Raw genomic sequence first — 15879 nt, 5'->3', positions numbered from 1 at the left:
CAGTTTACTTGGAAATGAGTGTCATGCCCATGACAAGTAAAGCTTTTCAATCTGTACATTGCTTCAGGGCTGTTTAGCATAATTATAATTAGGCAGGCCAAAAAAGAATTTGAAGAATAACTAGCCAAAGACTCAAAAACTAACAGCAAGAACTTTTCCAGGTACATTAGAAGCAGGAAGTCTGCCAGCAATCATAGGGACCACTGGATGATCACAATGCTAAAGGAGCACTTAAGGAAGATAAGGCCATTTTGAAGAAGTTAAATGAATTCTTTGCATTCTTCACTGAAGAGGATGTGAGGGAAATTCCCTCACCTGAGCCATTCTTTTTGGGGAGAAATCTGAGGAACTGTCCCAGGTTGAAGTGTCAATAGAGGAAATTTTTTGGAAAAAATGATCAATTAAACAGTAATAAGTCACCAGGACCAGATGGTATTAACCCAAGAGGTCTGAAGGAACTCAAAAATGAAACTGCAGAACTACTAACTCTCATATGTAATCTATCATTTAAATTAGCTTCTGTACCAGATGACTGGAGGAGAGCTAATGTGATGCTGATTTTTTAAAAAGGCTCCAGAGATAATCCTGGCAATTACAGGCCAGTAAGCCTAACTTCAGTACCAGGCAAATTGGTTGAAACTATAGTAAAGGACAGAATTATCAGACACATAGATGAACATGATTTGTTGTGGGGGAGTCAACATGGCTTTTGTAAAGGGAAATCATGCCTCACCAATCTATTAGAATTCTCTGAGGGGGTCAACAAGGGTGATCTACTGGATAGCATGCACTTGAACTTTCAGAAAGCCTTAGACTAGGTCCCTCACAAAAGGCTCTTAAGTAAAATAAGCAGTCATGAGGTAAGAGGGGACTTCCTCTCATGGATCAGTAACTGTTTAAAAGACAGGAAACAAATGGTAGCAATAAATGGTCAGTTTTCAGAACGGAAAGAGGTAAATAGTGGTGTCCCCCAGGAATATGTGCTGGGACCAGGGATGTTCAACATATTCATAAATGATCTGGAAAAAGGAGTAAACAGTGAGGTGGCAAAATTTGCAGATATAACCAACTTGAGAAATTTTGTAAAGTCCAAAGCAGACTGAGAAGAGTTACAAAGGGATCTCACAAAACTGAGTGACTGGGAGACAAAATGGCAGATGACATTCAAAGTTGATAAATGCAAAGTAATGTACATTGGAAAACATAATCCCAACTATACATTTACATTTGCTTTGCATCACTCTCTATTGAGCACTGTGCCTAATAGCCTTAGAACATAACCAGATATTGCTTTATCTTGTTAAAATAAGCAAGTCCCCCAAGAGTTTGTGTCCCCGTTGTCCTAGTAAATCACACTGAAATGTTGAGAAGTCTGTTGATAATAAGAATGGGATAGACAATCCTTTCATAACAGCTGCACCTTTCTGCAAGCCTGTCAGGTCTAATACCACAAAAGTTTGGGAATAAATCCCATATGAAAAGAGCAGGCACAGAAATGTCTAAGTCTGATGTCCATTGCTGCAGTCAACTGTGGGTGTGACATTCACAGTACTGTCAGGAGAAGCAGCGATGAAGAAAGTGCTTCTGAGTGCCTGGTCTATGCCTTAAATATAGGTCTTCTGCCCTTGAGATCTTTTGTTTTATTGGGATGGCAAATCTGAGAACCAACAACTACAATTTATATGAAGAAAAGTTCAAATTTATTACAGTGGAACTCACTTCTAGTGTACTCAGAAACAGTGAAAATCTCTACAGTGAAGACCTTCAAGTCCCACATTGTTCAGATTATTGCAGCATACAATTAATATTCTGATTGTAAAATGGATCTGCTTGTTTTTCTACAAAAACTCATTTCACTATAAGAGAACTCAGGTGTTTATCTACAGAATGTTAAATGGTGTTGATATGATGGACTCATAATAATTCTGCCTTTCATTCTTTAATTATTTTACAAGTCTCACAACACACTTTTGATGTATATAAATATTACCGAACCACTTTGCAGATGAAGAAACTGATGCACAGAAACTAAGTTATATTCTTGAGGGAACATTCAGTCTCTTTGCATTGCCAAATCTGGATGTTATTTCTTCTACACATTCTCCAAAATCCATTCTAACCTCTGTAACCCCATTGTCAAAACCATCAGCCATGCCCCAATAATTGCACATCTCAGCTTCTGCAGCCTCTTCTTCCATGACACACCCTCTGACCTCTCCAGTCCATCTAGAATGCAGTTGCTAAACTCATAAGTTTCCTGCCTTTCTCAGCAATCCCAATTAAAACCTGTTACTGGCTTTTTCAAACTATTCTTAATCAAATTCAAGCTTCTAGTTCTCACTTTCAAAGTCCACTACCACCACCACAATCTCATATTACTTCTCTGCTAGGATATACTTTTATTCCCTGCTCACTCCCTTTACTCCACCCAAGATGCTCTCACTTATAACTTTTTCCTGCTCTTCGACATTGGACATCTTCCATGTAACTCCTTTTCCTAACTGGAACTCTCTTTTCTAACCCAGTCCATCATGCTTCCATCCCTTCTCCCTTCATATTTCTCTTCAAGACACACTTTTCCCATGAGGCCAATGTAAACTAATCCTCTCCTCTTCGTACCTCTATCTGCATATGTGTGTACATGTGCACATACTTAAACCCACAAGCCATCACACCATCCACTGTTGAAGATGTTTGCTGCCGGACTGTCATATAAGCACACAGCCTTGAGTTCATTATGGACTCCTATAATGAGGTGCATCCACCTCTCGCAAGCAGGACCGGCTCTCCAGTTTTCGCTGCCCAAGCAGCACACCAAATTGCTGCTGTGGGCAGCAGGGGCAGTCCGTGTGCCCTTAGGGCGGCAGGCGCGTTTCCTTGGCAGCTTCTATGTATAGCTGAAGCCGCCGCGGACAGCTAAATATAGAAGCTGCTGCCGAATTGCTGCTGCTGCGGAAATGCACATGCTGCCCTAAGGGCACATGGACTGCCCCTGCCGTCCGCGGCGGCAATTCGGCATGCTGCTGGGGGCAAAACAACAGGGACTGCCGCCCCTTGAAAATTGCCACCCCAAGCACCAGCTTGGAATGCTGGTGCCTGGAGCCAGCCCTGCTCGCAAGCACCCCCTGGTTGAGTGCATGTTCCTGCAGTCTCTCAGTTTGTAATTTCTCAGGTGGGTTTTCTCAGCAGGCCTATGTTGAGGCAAGTCACAAAGTAGGTGGGCAAACCTCAGGACAGCATGAGTGGATACGTTTCCATTTAGGGATCTGGGGTGAAGTCCTGTCCCTCTTAAAGGGAATGGGAGTTTGCCCATTAACGTCAATGAGACCAGGATTTCTCCTCTGGTTCTTCAGTTCAGGTGGTAGAGGCTCATGCTTTTAGGATGTTTTTCTAAAATATATATGTGAGCTCAACCACAAGATATGTGGTTGGTGCAGGAATTACTGGGTGAAATTATATGGCCTGTGTTAGGCAGGAAGACAGACTAGAAGATAATCATTGTCCTTCTGGCCTTAAAATCTGTGGTTCTATGACAGAAGGAGATGGTTTAGTTATCAGATAATGTGATTGTGAAGATTTTGAAGAACGCACCTTAAAGGGCTGTGTGTGTGCTGTGGCATAACCCTCTTTCTTCCTTCATACACTCAAACATATGCACATGCATGAATACACAGATACAGATACTAAACAATATGAGTATGAAGAGTAGGCCTCATGAGAAAAGTATGTTTTGAACAAAAATACTAAGGAGGAAAGGATGGAGGGCATGGCAGATTGGGTTACCAAGGGAGGTACTGGCATAGGTATGTATGTAAAAATATGATTGCAGAAGAAAGATACAACAGGGCTGGTTAATTTAGAATATTGGGTGGAGCAAAAGGGCTGAGGTGGAGAGTAAATAGAGTTCCATTGTTAAATCAGTGGGATTCCGCACACTTGTATTATTTTGCAGTATTCAGGCCTTAGATTTTTAAATCCTCTGAGCAGGGCCAATATTATAAATATTTGTGGCACTACAGAAATAAAATAAATAACAATGATGATTATTTCATCCTATGAGAATATATGGTTTACACAGTATCAGGATATTAGATTTTCAAACTTAATAAAAGAATTATCAGGACCACTTTTCTATTGTGCTTTTCCGAAATCTTTGCAGAAATTTGGATTTAAAATCTTTTACCGGTTGTGGATCTACAGCATTCTTTTCAGGAGCTGGGAGGATGACAGTCTCTTCTTCTGTTACAGCCTGGCCTTCTAGTACACTTTCTGGCCTATGAGATTTGATGCCTTTCTGGGTTGCTAAAGCGCCTTTTCTTTTGGTCCCTCCAGTTTCCGGGTCCTTCTTTGTGCTGCTTTGGCTAATCTGACCTTTGCTTGCTGGCAGAGAGATAAAAATGTCAACTTTCAGTTTCCTGGAATTCTATAAATTTAGTAGAATCAGCTGAACAGACAGAGGCACATATTGTAAAGAGAGAGTGACTTGAGTCAATTTTCACTCAGTTCATTATGCTCATAAGGTTCTAATTAACTCTATGACTATGCTAAAAATCAGCCTAATTCATTTTCTTCTGCAATGGAAATAACGTATCTCTTTAAAATATTTATTTTTCTTAATAACCAACACAACGTTTGTTGTACCCAGCATTGCAGACTCAGTTGCTCTGTAGTACATATTTTCTATACACTCTGACCTAGTTTCCAATATATTCTTGCTGAACATCACTCTGTGGTCCCAATTGACTATTGCTCTGTATGATGATTTGGGGACTCTGTCTGTCCAGTTTATGAATTCTGGTAGATAATATGAAGTTATGAAACTGCTGTATCATGGAATGCCTCTGAGTAGATGTGGAATTCACCACTGCTGACTGTTGGTGGGTCTCTCCCAGACAAGATATGATGGTAGGTTGTTAGAACTAAATGGCTGCCTATTAGGACAATGGGTTAGCTGAAGGCTGTGGAAAGCTACTTCCCCCTGCTTGTCTGCAGGCAGGAGGGAGTGGAGAATAGAAAATTCCCAAACAGGACAAAGGACAGAGGTGACAAATCAAGGATTTAAAAAGGACCCATGGGGGAAGATTATTAGAGCCACACAGGAAACATTGAGCATGAGACGGGGAGAGAACAGGGATTTCCTAGCTGGTGGCTGGCATTTTGTGAGTGGAAAATTACCAGTATTGATTTCTCTAGTGGGAAACTGACTTGCAAGGCTCCAGACATCTGCTACCATGCAACAGAAGGGCAACACTAGTCAATGTCAGCTGATTGAATATATTGGTCAAGAAATAACAGCCATATAAAACAATTCAACAATTCAAAGTCTGGGAGCATGACTGCAGATGAATCAATGGCCACTGTGGGAAAAGGAACAAACGGTCCTTTGTTTATGGTACTTGCACAATAATATCAGCAGAGAGGACTTCATCTAGCATACAGAAATCACTGCTGTGCCTGGCAGAAGCAGAGCAGAGATGATATTAAATGAGCTTCAAGACACAGGAGTGGATCTCAATATTCTTGTAGGTTTGGGCTTTGATAGTTCTAGTTCAACAAAAGGATATTTTTCTGGAGATCAAGCAGTGTGTACTAAGTTGCATTGTATATCCAATGTGAAGATCTCTGTTTAAATTTGGCATTTAATATACCTCATGAAGATCCCAGAACCCAATTAGTCTGGAACACTATTTCCAGAATGCTTTTGATGATAGCAAAAATAACAAAAGCTCCACACTTTTACTGATGGGCTGATTAACACGATACTGTCATTATTTCCCCACAACCCATCCATAGCTCTTTGATACTCCGAGAGATATAAAACTTTGCAAAATGAATATTTTTTCTTTATTATTTATCTGACATGGGGATGAATCCTCAGATGTGTTAGTAAAGCATAGCTAGATCCATTTTCTAGCTAGAAATTTTTCTAGCTGTTGTCCCCTTACTAAAACTCAGTGTGGGTGTTTTGGTTGGCTAGCTCCCAGTACCAAAAGAAAGGGGAAGGGCTGATGGGAAATAAGGATCCTGGGACTGACAGTCCCCAGGAACAATGGGAAGAGGCCAATACTCCAGGTCAGCCTGATTGACAGGGTGGACAGACTAATTAGAGAGTCAGGAGGCCGGGGGTCCTGTCTCCCGTGTGAGCTGGAATTGCCTGGGTCAGACAGAGTGGGGAAGAGCTAAGGAGAAAGCAGGGGCCCAAGCTGAACTGAGGAGAACAGACCCTCTGCTGGGAGCAGAGCTGCAGCCACAGAGTCAGAGAGACCAGAGAAGCAGCCCAGGGGGCTGGAGGCAGAGCAGCAGCATGAGTTCTGAGGCAGAGTGGAGCCAGAGCTGAGGCTGGGCTTGGCGCAATCTGGAGCTGGGTGCAGTGAGCAACTGGGGCTAGCCAAGGGGGGACCCTGGGCAAAGGGCCCAGTGCAGAAAGACACCCCCAGCCAAGGGTACTTGCAGGGCAGATGGAGGGGGGATCTCAACCCGATTGGGGGCTGATGCTAGGAAGAAGGGTCCCACCAACCAAAGCCTGGAGGTGTGTTAGCACTACCAGAGCAAGTGTCCAACCCACAGCATCCCTGCAGCACAGCCAGGGCCTTAAGAGGAGGCCTGGGACCTACAAGGAACAGACTGTGAACTGCCTGACATTACAGAGACACTATTTCTAATGTTCCCTGCCACAGAGCGGGGTGATGTGTTTTCCTTTAACCTTTCCCATTTTCCCTTATTCTTTTTTTAAATTAATTGCTAATTAAATAAATTGTATTTGCTTTAAATTGTATGAAATGATCAGTGGGTTAGGGAAGTGTCCAGTGCAGAGAGAATACCCCGGAGTGGGGACACCCTAGCCTCTGTCCCGGGTGACCACGGCAAGCTTGAGGGCCGAGCCCCCCAGGAATCCTGGGTCCAGCCTTGTTGGGGTTATGAGGACTCTGCCAGACAGGAGAGTGGAAGGGGAGTCCTTGAGGGCAGGGAGGTCTCTGTGTAAAGGTTGTGGGAGTGAAAACTCGGATCCTTCTGCTAGCCTATTTCACAGGGGTAGTGCAGAAGCCAGGAAAGTTCTCCACAATAGCAGGACCATTCCCCCACCCACACTATGTCTGGGCAAAGGGACCACTCAGGATTGATAAACAGCCTGTTAAGATGATCTGCAAGTGTATTCAGAGCCCGTAGGAGGTGGGCCTCTTTCAGAAGTACAGAGTTGCTGATGTAGAAGTTCCAGAGCAGGATTCCTTCCTGAGAGAGCAGTAAGGATTGAGCCCCTACCTGCTTGTTTGCATTGTTGGTCAGAACCAATAGGCCCCTTCCCCTGATGCAAGGAAGGAATGCTAAACAAACAGCCCACAGTTCCCTGATGTTTATATGTAGACTGAGATCTGGGGGCGACCAGAGACCCTGCATCTATAGTTGTCCCAGGTGAGCCACCCCACCCCAAGTCTGAGGGGTAAGAGAGCACTGAGATGGGGGTGAAAGGAACTCCCCTGCATACATTGGTTGGATCTAACCATCTATCTAGAGGGGAGATGATGTCACTTGATACTTACACTAACATGTCTATGCGATGCTTTCTTGGAGAATATACTTCTGCCATCCAGCCCTGAAGGAATCTGAGGTGCAGTCTGCCATACTGGACCACGTAAATGCATGCTGCCATGTGCCCCAGCAGCTTTAAATAGCTTCTTACCATCATGAGAGGATAAGCCTTTAAGTCCAGAATGAGGCTCTGCACTGTATGCAATCTTGTCTGAGGTAATATAGCTCTGGACATCGTTGAGCCCAGGACTGCACCAATAAATTGTACTTTCTGTACTGCAGCCAGGACTGACTTGTCTGAGTTTTTCAGGAGGCCTAACACATTGAAGGTGGACAAAATATGCAAATGATGGACACCAACTGTGACTTGGATTGACATTTTATCAGCCAGTCATTCAGGTAAGAGAAAACATGAACGTCTAATCTCTGGAGGAAAGATGCTACCACTACCGTACATGTGGGTGAGCTGAGAGACCAAAGGGGACCACTGTGAATGGATAATAATGGCCGCTGATCATAGAATCATAGACTATAATGTCAGAAGGGACCATTACGATTGTCTAGTCTGACCTCCTGCATTATACAGGACACAGAATCTCACCCACCCACTTCTATAACAAACTCCTAACCTATGTCTGAGCTACTGAAGTCCTCAAATTGTAGTTTAAAGATCTCAAGGTGTAGAGAATCCTCCAGCAAGTGACCCGTGCCCCATGCTGCAGAGGAAGGTGAAAACCTCCAGGGCTTCTGACAATCTTCCCTGGAGGAAAATTCCTTCCTGACCCCAAATATGGCAATCAGCTAAACCCTGAGCACGTGGGCAAGACTCACCAGCTAGACACCCAGGAAAGAATTCTCTGTAGTAACTCAGATCCCATCACATCTAACATCCCATCACAGGCCATTGGGTATATTTACCGCTAATAGTCAAAGATCAATTAATTGCCAAAATTAGGCTATCCCATCATACCATCCTCTCCATAAACTTATCAAGCTTAGTCTTGAAGCCAGATATGTCTTTTGCCCCCACTGCTCCCCTTGGAAGGCTGTTCCAGAACTTCACTCCTCTGATGGTTTGAAACCTTTGTCTAATTTCAAATCTAAACTTCCTGATGTCTGTGGGTATGAAAACAAATACTCATATACAGGGCCGGTACAAGGATGCTTCGCGCCCAAGTGAAACTTCCACCTTGCGCCCTCCCCCGTCCCCGAGCCCCCGCCCTGAGGCGCCCCCCCATGGCAGCTCCCCCTTTCTGCCCTGAGGTACCCCCCCACTGCGGCAGCTCCCCATCCTCTGCCCTGAGGCACCCCCCCGCCCCAGCTCACCTTTGCTTTGCCTCCACCCTGAGCACACTGTGGCTGCTTCACTTCTCCTGGCTCCCAGGCTTGCGGTGCCAATCAGCTTAGGTGCCGCAAGCCTGGGAGGCAGGAGAAGTGAAGCAGCCACAGTGTGCTCAGGAAGGATGGGGGGCAGGGGTGAGCTGGGGCGGGGAGTTCCCCTGCGTGCCGCCCCCCCCTTACTTGCTGCAGGCAGCCCTCTCTGCGCTCCCCTGCCCCAGCTCCCTCTGCCTAAATGCTTGCGGCGACTGGGGCACCCGAAGATCCGGCCGCCACGGTTGCTGCCGAAGAAAATGTCGCCCCCCAAATCCTAGCGCCATAGGCGACCGCCTAGGTCGCCTAAATGGTTGCACCGGCCCTGCTCATATCCCTTGGAAGGGATGAAGTATTTACGCTCAACGTCTCTGCCACAGAATTTTTGTATTGTTCTGCACCATCTTGACTGGGGCAAAGCCATTCGTAATGGACCTTCGGGGGTGAGAATGTCGACCATGGGGTCCTCAGTCTCAATAACCTTCTCCCCTTGCAACCCCATGTTGTGAGCGATTCGCCTGAGGTGGTCTTGGTGCGCCCTGTGATCTATTGGAGGCGGCCTCAAAGCTGACGCCCCTGCTACAGCTTCATCTGGGGAAGAAGATGAGGTGGCTAGTGGAGGTACTGGGTTCCTCTAAGTTTCTGACCTCCTCTTGGTCAGTACAGACAATTGTGACCATTACAGTCAATGCCTGTGGCGGAGACATCTCAGCCACAACCCAAGGTTGAGGGGGCGGTTGGGACAGGGTGGCCTCAGATCCCCGAGGGGCGGGTCTGTCCCCAGGAGAGTGGTATGGCTGGTGTCCTGAGGCTACAGACATTGACCCCCCTTGACAAGGTGCCCTGGGATTGATGATATGTCCAAGGGCTCTAAAAGGGCCACTGCATCAGGGGTTGCCCCTACTGTTGCCAGTTCAGTGGCACCTCCCTTTGTCACCTCTGGGATCTACGCTGACTATATCTTGAATAATATGAGTCTTCTAATATGAGCCGCCTTCTGTCACTTGTGAGACACTTGGGAAATTGAGCAGTGCTAACCCGCTGATCATGGTTGAAGCGTCGGAGCCGAGACTCTCTTGTGCTAGAGTTCTTCCTCAGCACCATGTCGTGTATGGATGCTGGAGCACTCTGTACGGATGCACTCTGCACGGTGCCGGATCCTGGCACTCTGCAGCCGGTTGCAGGTGAAGAGCAGACTCCATTAAAAGCTGTTTCAGGAGGAAGTCACGCTCTTTCTCCACTCTTGACCGAAAAACTTTACAAATTCTGAACCTTTCAGTTTAGTATGCCTCTCCCAGACACTTTAAGCAAGAGTCGTGGGGGTCACTTGTGGACATAGGCTTATGACAAGCACTGCACAGCTCAAAGCCTTGGGCTCACAGCATGCCCCGGAGCCCAGGGAAGAGATAGGGATTGGGAATGTACCCCGTTCCCCACCTACTATCTAACTAAACTACTAATAAAACTAAACACAAACTAAATCTAACAAGAAAAGCTAAGGGAGCACTTACTGAGCAAGCCGAGCACTGTTCCAAAGTCTGCCATGGTTAAAAGGAACTGAAGGGGGCTCAGGTCTGCAGGGTTATATACTGAGTGCCATGAAGGCACCACTCTATGGGGCTCCCTAGCCGACCCAACAGGAGCTGCTAAGGAATAAAGTTTCTGACAACTGTGCACACAGCCCGTGCACACCTGATTGGAATCGATATGAACAAGCACTCGAAGAAGAACCTCTGCTCCTTCTTGTTGGTAGGTCTTGGTCTCAAGGAGCAAATCCTGGAAAACACTAAGACTGATGATGGCAGAACTCCTTCTGCTTCACTGCTGGGCTGCAAATGCCCAGGGATTTCAGAGTTGATGTAGAATCTTTGAGACTATGCAGAATCTCTTCAGTCTTTTCCGAAAAGAGCAAACGGTAGGCTCTGGACTGTCTGTTGCACTTTTGAAAGGAGGCTAGAAGAACGTAAGCAGGGTGAGCAGCTCATTGTGATGACAGAGGTCATGCTTCATGCAGCAGAATCTGCTGCATTGAGATTGCCTGTAAGCAGTTCTGGAGACCAATTTGCCCTCCTCTACTAAAGACTGGAACTCCTGTTTCACCTCATCTGGGAGCTTGTCTTTGAATGCTGAAACTGTATCTCACATGGTGAAATCGCAGCATCCCAGCAAAGCTTGCTAGTTTGAAATATGATTCTGTAACCCACGTGCAGAATAAAGCTTCTTCTAAAATAAGTCCAGCTTCTTGTCCTCTTTATTTTTGGGGGTTGAAGTCTGGTGTCCCTGTCTTTCCTTTTCATTGGCTGCAGCCACAAATGAGCCTAGAGGAGAATGGTTAAGTGCTCACACTCTTGAGAAAGGACATAGTACTGTCTCTGCACTCTTTTTGCAGTCAGAGGCAGAGAATCTGGGGTCTGTCAGAGGACACTGGTAAGCTTCAAGACAGCCTCATTTATTAAAACTATTCTAGCTGGAGCTGCAAATATCACATTCACCAGCTTATGGTATTTTTCCCAGACCCGCTCTGGGTGGATATCGAGGGTCACAGCCATCCTCCTCAACAGCTCCTTATAAGTCTTAAAATCGTATGGAGGAGCAGAAATAGCCTCTGCTATAATTGCCTCATCTGGGGATAAGGAGGAGGAAGTTACAGGTAGCAAGAGCTGGTCCAGTTCCTGCTCCTCTTGCAGAGGTTCATGAGATGGATCCCGACTGTGCTCAGTGTCGGCCTTGGTACTGATGCTACATTGCTTGTGGACAGGACCGGTGCAACCATTTAGGCGACCTAGGTGGTTGCTTAGGGCACTGGGATTTGCGGGGGCAGCATTTTCTTCGACAGTGACTGCAGTGGCCAGATCTTTGGCCACCCCAGTCACCGCCGGCATTTAGGCGGAGGGAGTTGGGGCAGGGGAGCGCAGGGAGGGCCGCCTGCTGCAAGTAAGGGGGGGGGCGGTACGCAGGGGAACTCCCCGCCCCAGCTCACCCCTGCCCCGCCTCCTACCCAAGAACACTGTGGCTGCTTCACTTCTCCCGCCTCCCAGGCTTGCGGCCCCTAAGCTGATTGACACTGCAAGCCTGGGAGGCGGGAGAAGTGAAGCAGCCACGGCGTCCTCGGGTAGGAGGCGGGGCAGGGGTGAGCTGGGGCAGGGGATGTGTGTGCCTCAGGGTGGATGGTGGGGAGCTGCCGCAGGTAGTGCACCTCAGGGTGGAGGGGGGGAGCTGCTGCGCGGGGGTGGGGGGGTAAGGTGAAAGTTTCGCCTAGGGCGCGAAACATCCTTGCACCGGCCCTGCTTGTGGAGACAATGCTCCTGAGGTCCAGGAGATGGAGATGGCTGTGGGGACATTCTTGGTTGCATGGGGGGAGGGGAACCTCACAGCTTCAAAAAAGTCCATTGATACAGCCCCAGACTCCATCTATGCATAGCCCAAGGATCCCCTCCTGCTAGCTTCCTGCTGGCACTGAGGTGGAAAGCAGGGTGGGCAGGTGACATATCGAGACTGGCAAGGTTGGAATACATAGGCTCCCACTTCAGAATCAGATGAGGAAGTTTCTTCTTGAGACCACGCCCATGCTGCCCACATCGGTACGTTGGTGTTGAGGTGAAGGTGTTGGAGGTGGTACCTTGGGCGCTAAAGCTGGGTAAATCTCTTGAACTACTGGCACTGAGAGGTTTAACATTTCTCTTGCAGCCTCAAATGCCTCAGGAGTATATAGTGCCAGGAAGACACTCTGTGGTACTGTGGCATGAGGAGATGCTGATGAAGATGTTTCAAGAGCCAGTTTCAGCAAGCTCTGGAGTCAGTGAACTCCCCTGTTTAGAGGTGTGCTCTGGGGAGTGCTTCCTCCTTGAATGCCTTCCTGGGTTTGACATAGCACTCTATATGATTTTATGAAAGTATGCTGATGAGTGTGAATATAATGTAACTAAAATATGCATCATGCAAAAGGTCTCTTGTAAGGTATCATTACAAAGCTTATAATCTACTGGGTGTGGTTATCTTATTTGTATAAATGTATCACTCTTCTATCTGAAACTAGAAATATGAACTATAACTCTGAGGGCCTATTGTAATTATGCAAAGTGTGGGCCATTAATGGTGGTTTGGAATCTTGATGGCTCCCATCAACCGGGACAATTGACTGTGGATGGCTCTGTTTGCAGGCAGGCCTTCCTGTGAGTCAGGCTGGGAGGAATGAAGGCTTGGGTCTTACAGTGACATGTGATCATGTCACCTGAACAGGAATCCATCTTTAACCTGGTGATTTTCTATTGAGAAGGGGGGGTGGGAAACCAGAGAGACAAAGGATTCCCACCTTATGCAAAAGATATATAAGTGGGTGGAACAGAACAAAAGGGGAGGCATCATGAGAAATCCCCTAGCTACCACGTGAGCTGGAACAAGGGCTGCACCAGAGGAAAGGGTTGTGCCCAGACTAGGAAGACGTCCAGTCTGTGAAAGAAACTTATTGAAATGTCTCTGAGGGTGAGATTTTATCTCAGATAAAGATTTTATTTTAATTCAGTTTTATTACTGTATTAGACATAGACGTGTGTTTTTTTAAATTTTGCTTGGTAATTCACTTTGTTCTGTCTGTTACAACTTGGAACCACTTAAATCCTATTTTCTGTATTTAATAAAATCACTTTTTACTTATTAATTAACCCAGAGTATGTATTAATACTGGGGGGGGGACAGCTGTGCATCTCCCTCTATCAGTGTTATAGAGAGAGAACAATTTATGAGTTTACACTGCATAAGCTTTATACAGGGTAAAATGGATTTATTTGGGGTTTGGACCCCACTGGGAGTTGGGCATCTGAGTGTTAAATACAGGACACTTCCTAAGTTGCTTTCAGTTAAATCTGCAGCTTTGGGGCACGTGGTTCAGACCCTGGTCTGTGGTGGAGCAGACTGGTGTGTCTGACTCAACAAGACTGGGTGCTGGAGTCCCAAACTGGCAGGGAAAGCAGGAGCAGAAATAGTCTTGGAACATCAGTTGGCAGCCCCAAGGGGGTTTCTGTGATCCAACCCATCACACTGGGTCTTTAGAAGTGCTCATCCTCTGAGTCTTTTGAAGATCCCGTTACCGAGTCCAATTTCCAGTGCCTCTTCCTGGGTACCAATGATGCTGACCTGCATCTGGTATGTTTATGTCACACTCCCCATCAGTATCTCGCTTGGGCTGGGGAAGCTAATGATTCAACCAGCTAACCAAATTCAGTGATGATTCCAGGTCATGTGCCATCTAAGGCATGTTTCGCATATGCAAAAAAGAAGACCAGTAGTGCTGGAGGTGTGATACTCACTGACACGGAGGTGCTTGGTACCCAGTACTTGGACTGAGGTAGAGGGCGTGGGGGAGCGTACTGTAACCCCCATATTTCTCATTTTCATATAATCATGATCTTACATATAAAGCATGCCTTATAAGGTATCGGGGAAAGGTCATGATCTGCTGAAAGTCATTCCTCTATCCATATATGTATATCATTAATGCATATGAAGTTACGAGAATTGTAAAACATGCTGTAAGTTTGGGAATCAGCCAGATATTAGCTCCCCAGAGGCAACGGCAAGGAAAGTAACCAGCACTCGGGTGGGGTATCAACCTATTAACAGCCATTGTCCAGCAAGGGAGCTACAATGAGATGACTCACCTGCAGGAGGCCACACCAGGAGAACTGCTCAGCCTTGCTTGGAGAGACTCAGCAATGCACTCCAGACATGCCTGGACTTGTGTTCTACAAGCACATGGACTGAGAGTATATAACAGGCAGAGTAGACACATACGGGGGCCCTTCTCTTCCCCCACCTATGCTGCAAGCAACCAAGACACTGAGTAAAAGACAAGACTCCAACACAGGAGCTTGGCCCAGGTTTAAGGAACAAACCTGTATATTAAGGACTGCAATATCCAGTGGGGTGAGAAAAACTGCTTCATCTAATTGCTGCCCAGTCTAATAAGGTTGAGAGTTTAGACTGCGTGCCTATATTTTATTTTTTTTTGGTAACCGCTCTGACTTGTTATGCTTTGACTTATAATCACTTAAAATCTATCTTTATAGTTAATAAATCTGTTTGTTTATTCTACCTGAAGCAGTGCGTTTGGTTTGAAGTGTGTCAGAGGCTCCCCTTGGGATAACAAGCCTGGTACATATCAATTTCTTTATTAAATTGACGAACTTATATAAGCTTGCAGCATCCAGTGGGCATAACTGGACACTGCAAGATGGAGGTTCCTAGGGTTGAGTCTGGGACCGGAGATATTGGCTAGTGTCATTAGCTTGCAAGTAGCTGGGAGCAGCTTACATGCCAGAGGCTGTGCGTGAACAGCCCAGGAGTGGGGGTTCTCACAGCAGAGCTGGTTCCCAGAGTCAAGGATTGGAGAAGCCTAATAGATCACTGGTTCAGATAACACCAGAGGGGAACGTCACAACCAGTAGTTCTGGAGGTGTGATGCTCACTGACACTGAGGTGCTTGGCACCCAGTACTTGGACCAAGGTAGAGGGCTCAGATGGAGGCTGCAGTGCCAGTTCCATCAGCAGATATTTTAATCTGTCTGAACTGGGCTTAAAGCCCTTAGCAATGCCACACTTATTGCTTACATGAGCCTCTCTGAAGCACTTGCGGCAGGTGGGGTGAGGGTCACTATTATGTATAGCTTTGTTACAACAGTGGCAGGGCTTGAAACCCAGAGAGTGCAGCATATCTCCAGTGCAGGTGACAGCACCCAAACTGATTCTGGTACCACACAAAACTACAAAAACAGTTAAGATTTTTTTTTATACCTGTCTAATTACACACAGGTACTTTTACAGATATCAAGAAAAGAAGCCAAGGCAGGGACCTCCAACAACCTTCCTGGTCAGTAGGAAGGAACTGAGCGAGGCAAGGGGCAACTCAGCCCTTTATACCTGAGTGACATGTGCCAAACAGCAGAGGATGCTGGGGTGCGTGGGCTGATGGGTAACTCTCCCACA

The 15879-nt window shown here is 46.4% G+C and overlaps 1 protein-coding gene across 4 annotated transcripts in view; it reads right to left on the bottom strand.

The window, feature by feature from the left end:
* The window catches only part of ADGB (androglobin), a 221736-nt gene that overhangs the window by 42065 nt on the left and 163792 nt on the right, over positions 1-15879 (bottom strand). For all 4 annotated transcript variants that reach the window (XM_030556520.1, XM_030556521.1, XM_030556522.1 and 1 more), the window contains one exon: positions 4184-4380. In XM_030556520.1, coding sequence (XP_030412380.1) covers positions 4184-4380 — 197 coding nt within the window. The remainder of the gene's footprint in view (positions 1-4183; positions 4381-15879) is intronic.

Source organism: Gopherus evgoodei, chromosome 3, assembly GCF_007399415.2.
Source record: "Gopherus evgoodei ecotype Sinaloan lineage chromosome 3, rGopEvg1_v1.p, whole genome shotgun sequence".
In the NCBI taxonomy this organism is placed as follows: Eukaryota; Metazoa; Chordata; order Testudines; family Testudinidae; genus Gopherus; species Gopherus evgoodei.
This window is presented reverse-complemented; position numbering and strand designations above follow the sequence as displayed.